General features: G+C 45.7%; 2 protein-coding genes across 18 annotated transcripts in view; both read left to right on the top strand.

Annotated features, from left to right (window-relative positions):
- NCKAP5 (NCK associated protein 5) overlaps window positions 1-12,637 on the top strand; it is a 1,104,646-nt gene extending 1,092,009 nt beyond the window's left edge. For 14 of the 17 annotated variants that reach the window (XM_082465765.1, XM_082465761.1, XM_082465763.1 and 11 more), the window contains one exon: window positions 11,124-12,637. In XM_082465765.1, the coding sequence (XP_082321891.1) occupies window positions 11,124-11,405 (282 nt within the window). In that variant the 3' untranslated portion in view covers window positions 11,406-12,637. The remainder of the gene's footprint in view (window positions 1-11,123) is intronic. The other 3 variants (XM_082465754.1, XM_082465758.1, XM_082465752.1) reach the window with 1 other exon arrangement.
- A 1,532-nt stretch (window positions 12,638-14,169) lies between these two features.
- LYPD1 (LY6/PLAUR domain containing 1) overlaps window positions 14,170-19,602 on the top strand; it is a 49,798-nt gene continuing 44,365 nt past the window's right edge. Inside the window, exons 1-2 of the mRNA XM_082465954.1 lie at window positions 14,170-14,447; window positions 15,782-15,919. Of these exons, the coding sequence (XP_082322080.1) occupies window positions 14,396-14,447; window positions 15,782-15,919 (190 nt within the window). The 5' untranslated portion in view covers window positions 14,170-14,395. The remainder of the gene's footprint in view (window positions 14,448-15,781; window positions 15,920-19,602) is intronic.

Genomic DNA, 19,602 nt, shown 5'->3' with positions numbered 1-19,602 from the left:
AAAAATTAGGATTAGGGTAAAGGGGCACATTCAGAACTTTGAGTTTGACAGGATATTTGTGTTCTAAATGCCATTATCAGACCAAATAGGAGGCTGGTAGACTAGCCTAACAGTTCTCAGGGATTCATCTCCTAATATATCTGAAGCTTTGTTCTCTATTGACATCCTAATGAAAAATCCTTAGCATGTACATTCCATGTGAGCAGGAACTTTGTCTCATACACCTCTCTATCTCCAGTGTCTAGAATACTGTCCTGTACGTAAAAGGTGACCAACAAATATCTCTTGAATAAATAAATGATGTTGCAAGAGCAGTGTAATCCCTATTTAAATATTTATTAAATCCAGGTCCGGAGTTGAAGTAGTGATTGTCAGTGTCATATTGTGGCAAAGGATGGAATCCGGAACAAACGTGGATTCCCACTGGCATTCTCCCAACTAGCACATCCTTCCATTCTGGACCCCCCAGTGCTTACTGGGTAATGAGGAATAAGAGCATCTTACAGTTGTGTGCAACACACAATATAAAGCCTAATGTTTCTAAATCTTTAGAACAATTTCCACCAAGGAATCTTCTCTTTAGAATAAGGATCAATCAATTGGTACTGATTCTGAGTTGCTCTGACTCTCGGGATTCGATATGTTAAATATCCTTGGGAAATAACTTCATCCAAAGCAAAGGCTGACTGGCCCTAGAACTGAAACATAAATTACATTGGGAGATGAATAGCTTAAACCTGAGTAGAGCTAACACTCTTACATCCACAAATATCAGTGTGTCTCTGGATGGCCCTTAGCACTCAGTCTCATTGAATTCCATGGCTATTGCAAAGCACCTAATAGATTGGATACCACAGTGCACTGTGAATCCCAAATGGTCTACCAACTTCCGCTAGAATTCCAGGTTGCCTCATTATTTATAGGTTAATAAGTAACACAGAATGTTTTTCCCTGGTTTTGGCCCTCACAACATACTTCGTAATAAAAACTTAGCCCTTTCAGGTACGTTTTTATGATGTCCACCCTTATGGTGATATTGGAGACGTTCCTTTGGAAGGGGAACATCCATGAAGAAAAACAGTGTAACTTTCTTTTAACATTCACTCAATCCCCCCTAAAAAGTGTGTTTTATTTTTTCTTGAAAGAGTAGCCCAAACTCTATCACTCCAAGGTGAAGACATAGCTCTATGGTACTAGAATACACAAATGGTCCCTTCATGCTGTATTTTCCTCTGACGAGGGTCATGGGCTCTTTATGCTACAAATACACTGACATCTAAGCCAGGCATGGCCAAGCTCGCTGGACAGATAGGTATCCTGTTTAAGACCTGAAATGATGGAAAGGTTAGTCAAAGAAAAAAGTCTAATCATTCTTTGATGGCAAGTGAGTAGCATATGAATTTATTTTTATCCATAATGGTGCCTGTAAATGAAAGGCCAGAAAGGTTTGGTGCCCACACTCTCATCAGCTGGAATCATTAGCCTGACACTAAGATGAACAGACTTAGAAGTTCCAGCCCAGAACCTGCTCAATTCTCATTCCTAAATAAACATTTTGGTTAATATTATTATGCTGGAAGAAGAAAAAGAAATCTGACAACACAAATAAGCATGTTACATTTAGTTAAGCTAACCATACAAGCTGATATCAATGAGCTGGCTTGCTTCCCCAAGCCTAGGTCACTGTGAAACAGTGCAGATTTTACTTTTGGAGAAACTGGCCAGTAGCGATCAAATCTGATGTATTACTTAAGGTGATTAACCTATATTTTAAATTAAATTTGTGGATCCATCCACCTCCTAGAAAACAAAAATAAAAAAATACAAGTTTTCAAATGGGCATTTCACGTGATGGCACTAACGTTAGAGAAATCATGAATGTGTCTTTTGCGTGTTCATATAATCATTTTGCCCAATCGTGATTACATGCCTTTCCTTTTCGCAAATGCCTTTCTCTGTCATAAACAAAGTTTAGGGTTTTCCTTATGTTCCTTTTTTCTCTTCCTGCTGAGGGACCCGGTCCCACATCTCCCCCATTTTCCATATCCTTAAAGTGACTTCCTTCTCCTTCCGTCCTTTTGATCTGGTCTTTAAATGTCCTTTGCAGCCACTGTTTATCTCCAAGCTAAGTTCTTTTCCTTTCCTCAAGATATATTATTTTCTAACGACCGTAAGCTTCCTACTGCACTTCTCTCTGCTTGCTTTTTTTTTTTTTTTTCCAAAAAGTAAGCTCATTTTTCCCCTCTGGTTCAGGGCTTCTAACAGAGGTCATTGAAAGTCATTGATCATGGTAAAGGACAGCAATACAGGTAATAATATAGTCATAAAAGCACATCTCAGCTGAAAATTACTCTTCCACCTAATAAAACCAGTTTGCCCTGGAGATACTGAAGGATCTTCAGGAACCCAGTAAGGAAACAGAGTGCCCCAAGTGCGGAATCGTATCTCCCAATGTGTGGTTGGGTGGAGAGAACGGTTCTCTATTACCGATCTGTCACATTAATTTTTCAGAAGGGCAAGTGAAGAGTAATGTGTCCAGTTGAGGTAATCGAGGGAACTGAACACCGAGAGAAAGTAATTATCTAAGCTGGAATTTGACCAGGTTAGCAGGGTCAACACCACCACTCTCAAGAAAAGTCTGGAGGGTCTTCCCTGTTCACCAAAGGTCACTTTATCTATTTTTTATGTCTCATTCAGAAAGTAGCTCCACCAGGAATACAGTAAGAGGTGGCATTAAAGAAGAGATTAACCTGTGCCTCTGAGAAAAGAGAAATGACTTGAGCTGCATCGTTTTCCTTGAGGTTGGCCTGCCCCCAGCAAATATCACTTAACATAGACTTTGTGTGTGCACAGATCTTCAACTAAGAGACCCAGGATTAAAATACTTCCTCCCCATTCCCACAAGAGCATAACACATAATCATCTTTCCAGCGCCCAAGATGTGCTCATCAGGAAAGGGATGGGGGAGATCACACCTTCTGCTCCAACTCAAAGCTCAGGATCAGCCAGCCCGTCTCCTCTATTTGATCCATCTGCTTCCAAATGGAAGCTTGGCTATATTTCTCATCTGCTAAATCATCTTACTCCCATTGCTTCACCCACGGAGAGGTTTCTCTGCCCAAACCAACTCACTGCAGTCTCCAAATTTTCTCGCATCTTCCTGGCCCCGATGCATATATGACTGTTTGGTTAAAATCTGCATCATCACACATAATGAGAAATGCTGGGTTGCGGTAGGGGCATGATGCTGACACTTCTTCCCAATTTCGGGGCTGTTTCTTTCCATGTGGAAGGAGTTCCCTAGGATAACACTCCTGGTGTCTCTAAGCTCTGCTCATTCACTTCTCAGGAGAAGGAGGAGTGGCTTGTTTAGCAAATTAACAGATACACAGTATATATAAAATAGATAAACAAGAAGGGCCTACTGTATAGCACAGGGAACTACGCTCAATACTTTGTAATAACCTATAAAGGGAAAAGAATCTGAAAAATAACGGATATTATACATTTATAACTGAATCACTTTGCTGTACACCTGAAGCTAAGACAACATTGTAAATTGACTATACTCCAATAAAAAAATAAAAAATAAATAGCCAAGTTTAGGAAGGGAACAGGGAAAGCTTAAGCCCATCTCCTGCTCTCCCCGCCCCCTCTCAGGAGTCAGGCTGGCTGGAGAAGCAACACTCACGTTGTAGGTTTAAGAAGAAGATACTTGCGCCCAGCCCAGGGCTGCCAGCCCAGTCTAAGCCTGTCTGCTTCTAGACCACTGCTAAGAAACTCACTTCTTTGAAGATAGAAACCTCATTCTCCCTCTAAGCTTTCTCAGTAATAAAGCTGATATTTTAGCCTCCCATCGGCCTTTTTCTTTCATCTCTTTCTTCAGTTCATTCAGAACTAAGGTGGGGAAGAGAAGTATTTATTGTGTTACCTGAAATTCCAATAATAGATGCATAGAAGACACACAATTAAGAATATTTTGGAGTCACGGAGCTTATAGAGTGGGAAGGTTCTTAAAAAAAAAAAAATCTTTAGTGTAAATAAACTAAGGTTCAGAGGGGTCACACAGCTAATTAGCACAGCGCCAGGAACGGAACACTGGCTTCCAAATACCTGGTCTTGTACGTAGTGATTAAAATCCCAAGTTCTGTGGTCAGGCTTCTCCTGCTTGAGTCCTGATTCCCTAATTTATTAGCCATGTGTATGTGGCCTAAATATTTCAACCTCTCTACTCTCTATTTCCCTATGAGTATCATGGGGATGAAAACAGTACTGTCTCAGAGGGTTGGTGTAAGGATTACATGAGATAATTCATGCACTGCATTCAACCCAGTACCTGACACATAGTAAAAACACTCTATAAATGTAGCTATTGTTTTCCTACCACATGTCTCGTTGAACTGATTGGCAGTGAATCATTATAGCAATAGAGAAATAAGAAATCATGCAGATGAAGATACTGTTTACATTAATTTGTGCTAAGAGCTCTAGCCCTCTTTGCAAATATTAGTGCCCAGCTGAGGAATGATGCTGCATTTCAATTCCACAGGTAGATCTGAATCTCCTCCTGACATTTTACAGTAGACAGACTAACCAATATTTTCAAGATATAATCAACAGGTGGAAACTTACATGAAATAATAAGAGTAGCCTTCATCATAGAACACTAATCCATTGTGCTAGTTCATGAATTTGCTACTTGTTTCTCCCCTGCTGTGGGCAGGAGTTTCTGGCTGTACATGTATAACATGTATCTCTCTGAAGCTAGTCTCATCATGAGTATATATATATATATTTTTTTTAATGTTTGTGACAGGTTTTTTTTTTTTTTAATTTTATTTATTTATTTATTTATGGCTGTGTTTGGTCTTCGTTTCTGTGCGAGGGCTTTCTCTAGTTGCGGCAAGCGGGGGCCACTCTTCATCGCGGTGCGCGGGCCTCTCACTTTCGCGGCCTCACTTGTTGCGGAGCACAGGCTCCAGACGCGCAGGCTCAGTAGTTGTGGCTCACGGGCCGAGTTGCTCCGCGGCACGTGGGATCCTCCCAGACCAGGGCTCGAACCCGTGTCCCCTGCATTGGCAGGCAGACTCCCAACCACTGCGCCACCAGGGAAGCCCATGAGTATATTTTTTTCTGGTTTATCACTTGAGTTTTTCTGTATCACCTTATACATTTTCCCCATCTTTTCCTTATGACAAAGGCACATATCACCTTCTGTTTTATCCTTCCTTGTGTTCAGGTTATTGGTCTAGGCAGAATCTCTATTGTTGACTATGGGGGGAAAATGGTATGTGTTTCTGTGATGAAAATCAGGAAACCAAGTTTCCAGGTCTAATTTCACCCGAATTTGAATTTGTGTGAACCACAAATTCCATAAATATCCCATGTAAAGTATAGCTGACACCAGCCTCCCTCACCTTCCAGCCTGATGTAAGAGCAAAGTGAGATCATAGATGGGAAAGCTCTTTGGAAGTAAAAACTATTTGTTATTTATAACCCAGGTTTCTGGGCTGATACTTCCCTGAGTCTGGGCTGGAATTCTTGGAACCCCTTGGGATAGGCATAGTTCTGTGTTTCTGTCTTTACAGTGATTCTGTCCATTATAGAATCTTAAAGGGCAAGAGATAGACTATCTGGGCAACTACAAGACCTGAGATAGACTATAGAATGGTCTACAGATGCAGTAGGGGCACATGAAATGGAAATTTCTTGGAATGCACTCCTTCTTACCTACTATATATCTTAATACTGTTCACCCTTCAAAAGCATTCCAAGAGCCCCCTCTCCTTTTCTATGAAACTCTCTGAGAATCAAGACCACATAATTATTTGCACAGATTATTCATAGAGTAGATTGGTTTGATTGATTGATTATTTGACTACAAGGAATTAAATTAGTTAAGGTATAATTACTAAGGGATTTCTGGAGAATATGTCACTGTCTACTTCTTGCTTGAATTATTGTTAATAATGTCATCGTTACACAAAAGATAGGAAAATATTTAAGAATGAGCAGAGCTATTTATTTTAAACTTGAAAATACATTCTCACCCTTTTGAGCCCTACTTTTGTTCCCAAGTGCAGTGAAAAGCCCCACCAAAAAGTGAACTGTACAACTGTTGCCACCTATAGGTGGCAAGTGTAGTATATTAATTTTATCATAATTTCAGTGAAGCACATTATACAAAGGAAATGACAATGTTTTATGGAACCCACACAATCTTCAGGAATCTTTACTGGGTTTGTTACCATTAATATTATTGTTGCTGTTCTGTGATTCTTTTGTGTGTTTTTTGTTTTTTGTTTGTTTTTGGGTTTTTTTTTAATTAATTTATTTATTTTATTTATGGCTGTGTTGGGTCTTCGTTTCTGTGCGAGGGCTTTCTCTAGTTGTGGCAAGCGGGGGCCGCTCTTCATCGCGGTGCGCGGGCCTCTTACTGTCGCGGCCTCTCTTGTTGCGGAGCACAAACTCCAGACGCGCAGGCTCAGTAGTTGTGGCTCACGGGCCCAGTTGCTCCGCGGCATGTGGGATCTTCCCAGACCAGGGCTCGAACCCCTGTCCCCTGCATTGGCAGGCAGATTCTCAACCGCTGCGCCACCAGGGAAGCCGCCTGTGATTCTTATTTCAGATGCTCCCCTTAAAGGTAATGTGGGCTGATATTTGTGAAGTTCTTTTCCACGATAGAGGTTAAGAACTTGGGCGCTGCAGGCAGACTGCCTGGGTCCAAATGAAGACCCCACCACGTACTGCTCCATGACCTTAAGTTACTTAACTTCCTCCAGGCTTGATTGCTTGTAAATGAAGTAACAATGACACCTGCCCCATAGAATTGACGTGAGGATGAAAACAGATCATCCATGCAACGTGCTTAGCCGAGAGTCTGTGCAGAGCAGGCACTCAATTAAATGCTGTTATTACCATGATTAGTTTTCAAAGCACCTTCACATACATTTGCTGCAAACTGGTGTGCACTATTGTTACCGAAAGTGGGAGTCCGGCTGCTGGCCGCTCTAAAGCCAATAAAGAGGCAAGGCTGGTGGAAAGGAAAATTTGCTTTATTTCGGAGGCTGGCAACCTGGGGGGGAGGTGATAAGCAGACTCCCGTCCAAAGGGCGACTCCACCCTCCAGCCCCTGCACTGACAATCAGGGGGCAAGAGCTTTTATAGACGGAGGGAGGGGGCTGCATGAAGAAACGGCAGAGTCAGCTCTGACCGTCATCTTGAAATTGGTCATGCGGGGGTCTGAGCTGCAGCATCTTGATTGTTTTAAGTACAGTTAGTCTTCAGTTCCAGGGTCGGTTTGTTCCCATTTCCTCAAGGCCAATTCTCGGAATTGTAGCCGCTTATGTCATGGCTACAGTCTGGTCATCATGTAGTTAACTCTACCACTTGCTGGGGGTTTCAGTACCTGTAAGACAGCTCAAAGGATATGGCTCAGACTATTCTCTATAGCCCTTGAGGAGGAACTAAAGGCCCTTGACTTTGCTTACTGACTAAACTATTATTGTTTTGTCCTGTTTGATTGTTTCCCTTTGCTTCTGTATTTTCTCACTTCTTTGATTAAACTTATCCTTTGCCTAAAGTTTTTCTACAGACAAAAGACAGGCAGGGGACATGGGGACATGGGGCGGGGGGGGGAAGTGGGGACCACAGGGTCCTGCTCCGTTTCACTGTTTTGTTACCATTCGACAGATCCATCCTTAGCACAATCCTGTTGGACCTCGATCCCTCCTTATGTTTTAAATTTAAATGTTACGTGACTTCAAAATTTTTAACATACCTGAGATCTGACAAGACAACATTGAGGCTGGTTGGGTATGCTTCTAATTCGAGGCAGGGAAGTAAGCTACTTCAGTGCTTTTGTTCTTAGCTGGCAGGACCACTGGAGAAATCCCAGCCCACAGCTGAGACTCTGCTGATGGTAGAGAAAGCCGAGTGCATCATCCAGTCTCCATCAAGAATCTACTGGCGATGCGCGCTGGGCTAGGTTTTCAGGGGGAAAGCTGATGGGAGAAGGGGGGTGAGGGGGGCCATCTAGGACATAAAAAAGAAGTATAAGACATGATCGCTAGCTCAGAAGTTCACACACTGCAAAGATTGCTGTTTGACATACATAGTGGGGGTTGTTTTTGTTATTATTGATTTGTTTTTTTTCTTAGTATAAGCAAATAATTAAAATTAGAGGATTTTAAATATAAGCAAATATTGTCCTAGATTCATGGCCTTACTTTTAAAATCAAAGACCTGGGCCCATGTTTTTGCACAGCTGCAATGAGCTAGGTCTAAGTAGCTGCTCCTGCCTTTAGGGGAGGCACGTACTCTTGAGCGGACCGCAGTCCTCACCACTCCCTGTAGCTCCCCAGCACTGAGGTCGAATGTCAGCGTGGCCTCATTGTCACTCTTACACTGATGTTGTTCTCAGAGTCCAGAAATATTTCGGTACCCACCCCTCATCAAAACTGTGAAAATAAAAGGAAGACCGAGAAGGCATGTGATTTTTCTTACAATGGGCCATTCCTTCATTTCCATCGCCTCCCCAGCCAATGTAGGCCTTTGTCATAATTAATTGAAGAACCAAACCTACAAGCAGGAAACATTTAGAAAACAAGATGCACTATTTGTGTCCCATAGACAGTGGGTGTTTTCATGGTAAATAATCCTTCCCTTATCACTACCTGAATACACTGAATTATACTTTTCACCTGTCTCCCCTCCAAGACTACAAATTCTTCTAGACTAGTGATTCTCAAATGTTAGCATGTGTCAGAATCACCTGGTGACCTTGTTAAAAACTTTTTCTGGGACGCTGCATTACTGATGCAGTTAAGTCGGGGCGGGACTCGAGAACGTGCATTTCTAACAAGCTCCCACGTGATGCTGACGCTGCAAGGTGTCTGGAGAACACAGTTTAAGACCCACTGATCTAGAATAAGAATGCTATCTTACTATTATCTATTGTTCCGTTTATTGAGCACCTACTCCTGTGTGTCAGGGTCTTCAGGTGTTCTGCTTCTAATACTTAACAGCAATCCTGAAATAAAGGTATGTCTTATTAACTTTCCCTGAGGACGGGTGCTCTTGGGCACTTACACAGCCCGTGAAAGGGCAAGGCTGAGACTCAAGCTCAAGTCCGCCTGCCTCCGGGGCCTCACTCCCCTCCTACAGGACGTAATTGTATTCAGCTGTGTATCCTCAGCACCAAAACCTTCCACCTGCCTCATGATCGCTTCTCTAGTGAGTGTTTATTGAATGAACTTGAGATCCACATTGACCAGAAATAGGCAAGGAAAAGGTTCTTGAATAAAGAAAAAGGGAGAAGATATTCAGGTAAGGAGGAAATTGCATTGAATGGCCTCTATTTACCTACATTTGGTACAATCAAAGCTTTCCTACTCCCTCCATGTATTTTGCATATTGTACTTTATAATTCTTTTTAAAGAATGCTCAAAATTGGCACACCGTGAGAAGGGGCTCCGGCATGGAGTCATTCCTAATTATGGAGCCGCTTTTTTGTAACCACCTAGGAATGTGTTCCTCAGCCCAGCTCTTTTTCGAGGTAGCCGTTTCAGATTGAAAATTTGCTGTGTGAGTAATGCTCCTGTACGTTAATCGTATAATGAAATAAGCATCACTTCAAGGTTGATTTTCAAGTATCCCCATAGAATTACACTGTTTCCCCATAGCAGAGAGAGAAATGCTGTCTGAGTCTGCCCTTGGGACACCGGAACCATCCACTTCTGTATCTGTTTCTTTTCTTTCTGTTAAATATTTAGCATGTGCGAATTCACAGGCTTTGGCTATGTCTGTTTTTGCCCAGATCCAAACACATTTCCTCATTGTACCTTTGATATCCATCGTAGCAATGTTGCAGGGAGGGACGGAACTGCCTATGTTAGGGCCTTGGACAGTAGCAATTGTGATCGTTTGGCATATGTGGATGGCAAAATGAAAAAAAACATACAGGACATCTTGTTCTTTATTACAAGAGCGTGGAAGGCCACCAGACAGGAATTCAAATCCTGTTCTCCATCACTTGCTGAGCCACCTTGGGCAAGTGACCCTGTCACTCTGAGCCTTGTTTTCCTTCTCTCTAAAGTGGGGATGTGTAACTTACAGGTCTGTGAAAAAGGGCTTATAAATAAAATACTTAGTGTCTTTTACATGGTGGATGCTGAATAAATGGGAGCTGTTGTTATCATCTCTAAGGCCCTGTTCCTACTTCTTCCTGGATGGAATTTTTGCCTGAAAGAGGAAAAAGAAATGAGAAATGTGGTTAGTGGCTTTAACACCTCCACCCTTGCAGTTTTTGCATCTATGCAAAAACTATCTATTCCCTCTCACCTCGGACCTCAGGAGCCACTTGAGCAACTAAATATATTCATGTTTACAGAGTTTACCTGCAGTAATTATCGAATATGACTGCAGTGTTTTATGAAGTCCCCAAGACTACCAGTAACAGCCTATAAATATCCCTGTTTAAATTGGTTTTACTAGAACCTCCTGGAGGGAGAGGTTACTGAGGTGCAGACCTGTTACTATGATGTTGAAGCCCTTGGGCCTTGAAGAATCTACACCCTCACACCTGGGATCTCTTTCAAATAGCATAAGACTTGTAAAGGGACAAAATACACACGTGACAATGCATCTGACAAGTTTAATGTGTACTTAAATTTTATGGCAGTTTAAGGGATTGCATGCCTTTTTTTTTTTTTTTTTGCATAGAACTGTCATTTCTGGCTGAAATTCAGTCCCTATCCATAGTTAGAAACAGGACAACTAATAATATTTAGTAAGAAAAGAAAGGATTTCGAAACTTTGATTAAGAAGAATAAGGCACTTTACCTGAACAAATTTTAGATGGATCCATTTAAAATGAAATTAAGTGGCACTTAACTGATTTGCAAATTGGGACCTATTTATCTCAGTAAGATGATTAAAGTCTTGATTTATCCCTAAAATTGGCTTTATCATTACATGAAATTATACTAGAAGATTGTTAAAGACTTGTAGGTTCCCTCTATCCCTTTACATTGTACTTTATACTGACAATAATTGAATATTGGATAGAATAACTTGATTTTGCAAAGAAATATCTTTCTAATATTTTCCTCTTTTTATTGCAGAAATTGAAACAAGTTGAAGAAACAAGAGAAGATCCTGAGAATAGATTATGTAAAATTTCCCTGGAGTCATTCAATAAATACAACGGCAATACTGTGATCTTATTAGAAAAAGAGACAAACTCTCTGAACAAGGTTAAAGGACAAAAGGAAGAAAAAGAAAAAAATGAAGAGGCCTCTTTGAGTAGCTCTGATAGGCCTGGGGTAGACAATTTGGAATCTTTGAGTGATTCTTTATATGATAGCTTCTCTTCCTGTGCAAGTCAGGGTTCAAATGATGTGTAAAGGACTTTTTTTCCCCTTAGTGAGCTGGAAATGGAGCACTTAAGAAACAGGGTTGGGAAGCGGGGCAGGTAGAGATGGCAACAAAAAACTATTGCAGTACCAGGGCGGACACTGTCGGATTCACAGCCAGCAGCCCACTGGAGCTTACTTCCCTGACAAGGCAATAAAGATAGACTTTACCTGTTGTGTTCCGTGAGGATTAAAAGTAAACACACCCAGGATACAGAAGTCTTAATTTTGCACTTTTCTTTTGAAAAAGAAGTTGTACAGAAGTTGTAAATTTTTTTTTTTTGGAAAAGAAATTATATTTGTAGCAAAAACAAATTAAAAAGACAGCAATAAATTGAATCAGTGCCATGCTCTTGAAATGATGCCCTAAGTCTTAGAAGTTGATAATATATTTTTGAAAAATTCCAACTCCAGTTTTTGTTCAGGTCACTTGTCCTAGCCCTCAAATTGTTTGTGGGTACACTCTGTAAACAGAAAACAGGGCCTGCTGAAAAACCAGAGGGCTCTCTCTCATCTCCATCTCATAAATCTCAATTTGATAGAAACGTTAATCCCAGTGCAATTTCCAAATTGTTGCCAGAGAGATTCAGGTTCTAGTAATAAGTATAATTCTGCTTTTACTGAAAACTGTAAAGGAAGGTACTCAAGTGTGACACTGATCTGAAGCTTTATGTATCGGAAACGATGTAATTCTACCTTCCCTCCAATCATTTCCTTACATCCTCTTCTACTTAGTGGTTCTCTGCAATTCTCAACATTATTTGTTGATTTTTATCTTCTGACTCTTTTGATTAAAACCTGGTCTAATCTATAAATCAAAGTAAATTCCTGTTTGCAATGTTCACTTTGTAAAAAATAAAATGGTTGGTGCTATGAAAAATTCTTACTTTTTAATATCCTTTTTTCCTACAAAGTCTGTTTATATGTAAGGATAAATTCTATTTTAAAGGTTACCGTGTATTTTTTCTAGATGCGAACTATTTATAATTTCTTTTGTACAGGAGCTTGTAAACTAGGCATAACAAATATTTTTAGGATCTATATGGATACTTTAGTACACACTTGTTTCTTTAAAGAGTATTGTATGATCAGTGTTATTTGGTTAATTTGTGCAATTTGTTGTATTTGAATTTTGTTGTCTTAAATGAAAATTATGTGTCATTGTCTTTCAGACTTTTTAAGATTCTTTTGTTTCATTTCTGAGTAAACGTCATAACACAATCGCACCCTCTGAAAGCTTAGAAGAACTTGTTCAAGGACCCTTCGGAGCAATTGGTTATTTGAATCTCACACGCGCTCCAACGACGCATTCCCCGAAGGAATAAACAGACTAGTAAGCAAACTGGCCCTATTCCTCCAGAAGCAGTAATTCAGCCAAATGTAAGATTCGAGTCTGCAGACTAGCGAGTAATGGTCAAAGCATTTTCGACTCCCTGAGGGGTTAACCAACTAGAAATGAGAGGAAGAGGGGGGCAAAGGGAGAGACGGAGCCGGAGGCAGATGGGGAACGATCTCTGCAAAGGAATGACAAGAAAGTCATTGAAGCCCCTTTCCAGACCTGCTCTGCTGGCAGGATAGGGAAATAAATGATCAGCATCCCGGCCTAAGAGAGCTTCCTCCTCCTAAGAGAGGAGGCCCGAGTAGAAGGAGGTGAAGAGGGGCGAAGCTTATGAAGCCCTTTCCACCGAAATGGATGCTGCCTAGGGATTTGGCGGACAGGCGTGGGAACGTGCGGGATTGGGGGCGGGGGCTCCCAGGCGTTCCGGGCGGGCCAGCGGGCTCCCGTACCACCTGCTGCAGGGCTCGGCGGCCAGGAAGGCGAACGTAGCGAGGTAGCGTTCCGGGAGTGCTCCAGGTGGGTCGCTTGTACAAGAGAGGGGGGATGGGGTGGGGGGAGGTGGGGAGGGGTGTGCCAGTGCCCGAGTCCTGGGCTGGCTAGGCGCGGTGCACTACAGGACGCCGTGAATAGAGCCGGAGGAAGCTGCCCGGCCTTTTGGACGAAAGGGATGGAGGAGAGCAACTCTCGTCTTCACCCCAATTTGCTTTCTAGTGGGAGCTCATCACGGTTGTCCCCGGAGCGCCCCTCTCCTAGGCTGGGCTACCGCACCCCCCAGCGGTGCGCGCGGCAGACGAACCGAGGGCTGGGCGCGCGGAGCTGGGCAGGGTCCCCGCCCACCCCGCCGCAGCTGAAGCCGAGCCCCGTAACGACCGAGGGGTTTCTCGGAGGAAGAAAAGGCGCAGCTGCACCGGATACCCTATGGAGCCTGCGAGTGTGCAACTTTGCCAGACGCACGGGAGCGCGGCCCCGCACTCCCTGCCGGGTGGACCGGACCCTGCCGCGGGCAACCCACCAGCCCCCGGGGGCGCAAGCGCCCCTGCAAGCAGAGGCAAGCGGGCTTCCCACCCCACCTCCTACGTCCTGCTGACGGCGCCCGGCCGACCGCCGCGGCACCTGCTGCGCCCTCCTCCTCCCTCTTTCCCCAGTCTCCAGCCTCCCAGCCTCGGAAAACTACACTCTCCCTCTCCCCCTCTAGGCGTCCCAGTCCGGGGCACGTGCGGAGGCGGGAGAGGAGGGCGATCGGAAGGGGGTGGAGACGTGAAAAGGCTGTCCCAGCTTTCCCCGCTCGCCACCTCCACCCCAACTCGGCAGCCGTCACGTGGTGCCTGGAGTGGGAGGTGGGGAGAAGAGGCGAGACTTTTTTGGGTGCTCCGGATCGCCAGCAGTTCCTTCAGCCTCCGTCGCCAACTCCGGAGACGCCGCGCACTGCCCGGGAGCGCGAGCCAGAGGAGCGGCGACCCGCAGCCGGGGGCCCCGGCGCGGGCGATGCGGGCGCCGGCGGCGGCACCTGCGGCTGCTCTTGGCGGCGGAAGCGCGGGCCCCGGCAGTCTCGGCAGCCACAGCCGCTGCGGCCCGGACAGCCTCCGCCGCGGTCGCCGCTTCTGATGCGCCTGCCCGCTCCCGGCCCCGCGGCTCCGGGAGGATGTGGGTCCTCGGCATCGCGGCAACTTTTTGCGGACTGTTCTTGCTTCAAGGTAAGAAGACGAAGCGGCCAGCCGTCCGGCCGGGATCGCACACCCCGTCTACCCGCCGGCCGCTCTGCCTCCCCTGGGCGCTCACCTCCGCGCCCGTGCTGTGCACGGGTTGCCCGGCGGCAGTTCGGCGGCGGCGAGTGGTGCCCAGGGGCGCTAGATGGGAAAGTGCCCAAATCCTGCGCTGCAGGAGGAGCGGCGGATTGGTGGGACTCGGGCTGCAGATGCTCGGGCTGCGCGGTCGAAAGAAGCAGCTGGGCTGGGGAGGAGGGAAGGTCCGAGCCGTGCAGGGTCTCGGCGAGGGAGCGGGGGCGACAGTCCGCGAACCCGCCAAGTTGTCAGGCGTCTCTAGCAACCCGTGGTAGTGGCGCCGCCGACAGGTGAGCGGCGAGCTGGTCAGCCTGTGGCCCGGGCTGGCCGGGGCTGCGTTGCCGCGCTCCCAGCGCGACCGCTGTGGGTCTGGGAGGGGAGGTGCGCCGGGTCCGGGGCTCGTCTGCCCGGGAGCCGGGGGCAGTTAGGTCTAGACGCGAGCTCGTAGATCCGAGCGGAGCAGTCGGGCTGGGGCGGGGAGAGGTGCAGAAACGTCGGGCTCCTTCTCTCCAGTACAGGAGCGGCTCCCAATCCAGCTCTGCAGAGCTGGGACCCGGACCGGGAGCCCTAGCCAAACGGAGCCCTGAAAGCCAGGGAGAAAGGACTGTGGTGTCGCGGCCGGGGATGCGCGCGCGCGCACACACTCACGCACAAGCACACACGCACGCACGCCCCTTGCCACACGCCGCGGCCACCCCTGCTGCTGCGGGAACCGTCCCGAAGAAAGGCAGGGCACTCGGGGCGCAGCAGCACTGAGCGCCCAGCCCTTCGTCCGCCTGGGGAGCCTCGGAGCCACAGCACAGGGATGCCGGCTTCGACAATCAAAGAAAACAAAAGGCGTCTGCGAAGGCAATCGCGAACGGTGCCGACATAGTAATTAACTCATTTGTAACCAATTAACAATTAGTCAAAGCCTTCGGCGTAGGCTGGAGCCGGCGCACGTCAGCTCCTCGGCTCTCGGGCGGCATAGCCCTCCTTTCAACTTCCGTGGGGGGAAAGCCAGGTGTGGTGCCGGATGGGCTCTTCGTTTCTGGAGAGTGGGTCCAGGGGTCGCGGGCCAAATCCCGCTTTATATCCTGCGGGACCTTCGGTGGCCGCGCCGCCCTCTACCGGCTTCAGCCGCGGCCGCCTTCCGGGGGAACCCAGGAGGGAGGGAGCCGCAGCTGGCTGGGGCGAGGGACGGGATGCTGGTTTCTGGGGTGGTCTCGGGGCGGCCGGGTCTGAATCCGACTGCGTCTGTCCCGCAGGCTTTGCTTTGCAAATCCAGTGCTACCAGTGTGAGGAATTCCAACTGAATAACGACTGCTCCTCCCCCGAGTTCATCGTGAATTGCACGGTGAACGTTCAGGACATGTGTCAGAAAGAAGTGATGGAGCAAAGCGCAGGTAAGAGACCGGCAGCCCTCCTCCTCCTCCCTTCGCCAGCCTGGGCTGAGGTGGGAGTGAGGGGGCCATTTCATTACAGGAAAAGGGATTGACTTTTATATAATGCACCCACTGGTTATCACAGATGTACTTTTACAGAGCTGGGAAAATGAAAAGTTCCGAGTTACTTTAATCTCATTAGAGTTAATTACCAGGGCTTCTCCCCGAGGGACTGACGAAGGGAAGTGCATTTCAATGAGTGGCTCTCCTCTTTTTATTGACTCCCCTCACCTCCCTCTGCTAAAAGCTGATCGGGAGACTGGAAAATGTATGGATAACCAGCTCTGCTTGGGCAACTGGACAGTAGCCTGTGAGCAGTGTCAGCCTGAAATATGAAGGTAGTTGAAGTTCCCAGAGGTCAGCACTTGAAAAATGTGTTTTGTCAAAGAGCCACGCCATATTTCCTTGAAGAACACTACAGGATCTTTATTTAATTTTAGAACTAATGCATCAAATTCCAGGCACAAATTGCCAAAGATCTTTCAAGGGAATGTAGTTCCCCGTCCCACAAGCCTAGCTGCAAGGGGGCTGACAGAGGGCCTGGGCATGAGGCGAAGAAAGAAAGGGGTCTTGTGAGAGAAAACCTCACTCATTTCCTGCAGTCTTCTCGTGGAGCTGGGGCTCCCCAGCCCCTCCCAGTAGTCTCATCAGAAATCAAAGTCCCCCTAAAAGTGCAACTGGAACTTTGGGGAAATGGGTGAACTGGAGTTTCAATGCCAAGGTCAGATCCATGAACATAGACTTTGCCATTGTAAGGATGTTGAAAAGATGGGTGAATGATATTCAGTGCACCCTAGCGCTGCTTCTCTTGAGTTTGCTGAACTGCCCTGCCCTGCCCTGCCCTGCCCACGGAGCCTGGTGAAGGGTCCAACTTGTTAAGTGATTCCCTTACCCCGCTGGCAAATTAATGCAAGGGCTCTAGTTTTAAAGTGAGCACCTTGGGAAAGTAGTTTCTTCCCAGAGAAGGGCCTGGAAGTGCCTTGTGGCTTACCACATAGTAACCTGGGGAGCAGATAGCTGGTCACTGTGCTGTGATGTGGCGTGGGTGCAGGCAGCTTTAAAGGCTCTTCTTTATAGGTCATTAACAGTCTAGGTGTGGAGTCTTTCCACCAGAATCACTCTTCTGGGAAGTCTGAAACGTGATCGCTCTCAAGAATAACGTCTCAAAAAGAGCAGCATGCAGTTGTTTTGTCACATGGGATTCGGACTGTTAAAAAGGCAAAACAAAACTTAGTGATGATTCTGTAGCTAAGATTGACACGCGTGATTCTGACAGGTTGTTTCTTTTCTGCTTGTTTCATTCCTGAGAATTTTTTCTGAGCAAAAATCGATGGCCCTTCTACCTGAGGAACTCCTGTAATTTTCATCAGAATCACTTTGAACACTTTACTGTGTCTCTCAAATATCTGTAGCTTTCTTGCAGGCAGTAGTTTAGAGCCAGACAAAAATGGGGATGTGGAACTTTCTCGTCGTCCTCTAGGCCACTGCTTATTACCTGGGTATCATTTATCATAAGCTGGGATATGGGTTGCCACGAGAAGAGGACAAGCTATGAACCAAATTACAAGCCAGAGGAGGTGTCTTTCTGAGAGACATTTCTTGCTCTCTAAAAGTGTATCTGAGGTGAACCTTACAAACTCCATTTTCAAAGTGTGGTTTTCATCTTGCTTCCCCCTCTCCTCCACCACACACTATAAAAAAAAAAAAAAAAAAAAAAGGCAGCTCTGGCATGATAACTCCTAGCTTCTCCCCGAGAAGCTGTAGTGCAGAGAGTCCATCAGTGCCTGACCTGAAGTTGCTATTAGCTCAGTCAAGGTGGGCATCTTGTCGCCAAACCAGGTTTCTTCCGCCACATGTCATAGGCTAGAGGGTGACAGACACTGGAGAAATAAGGCAAGCTCAACTGTGAAATTTGAGAAACAGAAACAGTTGATGGGCTCAAAGGAAAAACCAGTTATTAGGGAAAGGATGCAAGCTCTGTGCACGTGGAAACCAGGCATTCTTAGCCTGAATTCAATAGAAATCAGCCAAATGCGTGTTTCTGTGTTTAAAGTGCAATGTTCGTGGAGGGATGGGGGCAGGAGGGGGGGGGGTGGGCTGAAATTTCCAAGGCGCTTCCATTTTCATCATGTGCTGGCTAGAGACCAATCAATTTAAGTGGCTATTAACCCTCCCCTTGTTGGCAGGGATGGAGAGCCAACCTAAAAACTCTGATTGTTAAGTGACCACAGCATAGTATGCACATCACAGTAGCAACAGCTAACTCCTGTTGTGTGCCCTGTGTACCAGGCTCTTTCCCTGTGCTTTACGTGGGGGAAATTACCTGACATCTGAGCATCCTCTTGAGGCCCTTATTTCCCCAGGCCACGACCCACCGTGTTTAATTACACTGCAGGGTCAACTTCTCCCCTCGGGAGCAAGAAAGTCCCACCTGTTCAATGATGCTATTAGGAATCGAAGTCAGAATCTTTTGTGCTTGACCAGTAACATAGACTGTTCCAAGAATTTTAGTGCTTTGGAATCGAAAGGGCTTTTGTTGCTGTTATTGTTGTTGTTTTAATTTTTTTTAAAAATCATATACACTTTTCTATAAGAAAAATTACAAAAGGGGGGTTAGCAATCTTCTTTCTACTCCATCTCGTATAACCACCTCCTGAATTTCTCCTTTAACAGAGAAAGTTCACCACCTTTTGCAGCTCATACACGAAAACTAACCTACCTTTGCATAAAGATTATAAGTAAATATAACAGAAGAATCATACTTACAGGGATAAACCATAGTGGGTAGTTGATTTATAGTTAAGTGTGCACATTGGAATCTGGGACTTTTGTTCAAATCCACATATCTGGGCCCCTCCTTGAAGAGGCCAGTTCTGGAAGTCTGTGGTGTAGCTGGCCATCGGTCAGCCCCCGCAGGTGACCATGGGGTGCCCTAAATTGAGAACTGCTGGTCTGGACCAACCTTTTTGTGTTATAGAGGAGGAAAACGAGGGCCGGAGAAATTAGATGTCTGGTCCACATCTGCCAGCCAATGGTTACTGCGAGGCACCTGCTTCCTGGGCCAGCACCTTACACAGTAAAATATGCTGCCAGGGTTGCCTGCAAAGATACTTCAGGTAAAGTGCTAAAGACTTAGACAATTCTCATGCCCGCCAACCTCACCTAATAGGCTTAGTGAACTGGGTTGAGTGCACGAGCCACAAAGTGGATTTTGTAAGAACAGGAGAACCAACTGGGAGGATTTGTAAAGTCTGAGTGCTATGAGGACTGGCATTTTTCATAGGTATAGAAAAACCAGGGTTTTAAATGGACTAAGATTTTAATGAACCAAGCGAGTTTGACATCAAGCAAGAATGAAAGGCTTCCTCTTTCCAAAAAAAGACCAGCAATGCAATATGCCCAGGCCTTCAGACAGACCTTTTCTGGATTAAGTCTGCAAGCTCAGCTCTTAGGAATTTTCAGGCAGGTACATTTGATTTTCAGTTGGGAAGTACATTTAAAATTAACCTTTACCTATTCCCCAGAGCGGCATTCCTATTAGATGCTGAGATGATTTTCTGTTCTTTTTCCCCTTGGTCATTTATGGAGAAATAAGGCATGGGTTGTGGGGAAGAGAAGGCGTCTCTCATTGTCCTTACTAATTG

Source organism: Balaenoptera physalus, assembly GCF_965194825.1.
Source record: "Balaenoptera physalus genome assembly, chromosome: 6".
In the NCBI taxonomy this organism is placed as follows: domain Eukaryota; kingdom Metazoa; phylum Chordata; class Mammalia; order Artiodactyla; family Balaenopteridae; genus Balaenoptera; species Balaenoptera physalus.
This window is presented reverse-complemented; position numbering and strand designations above follow the sequence as displayed.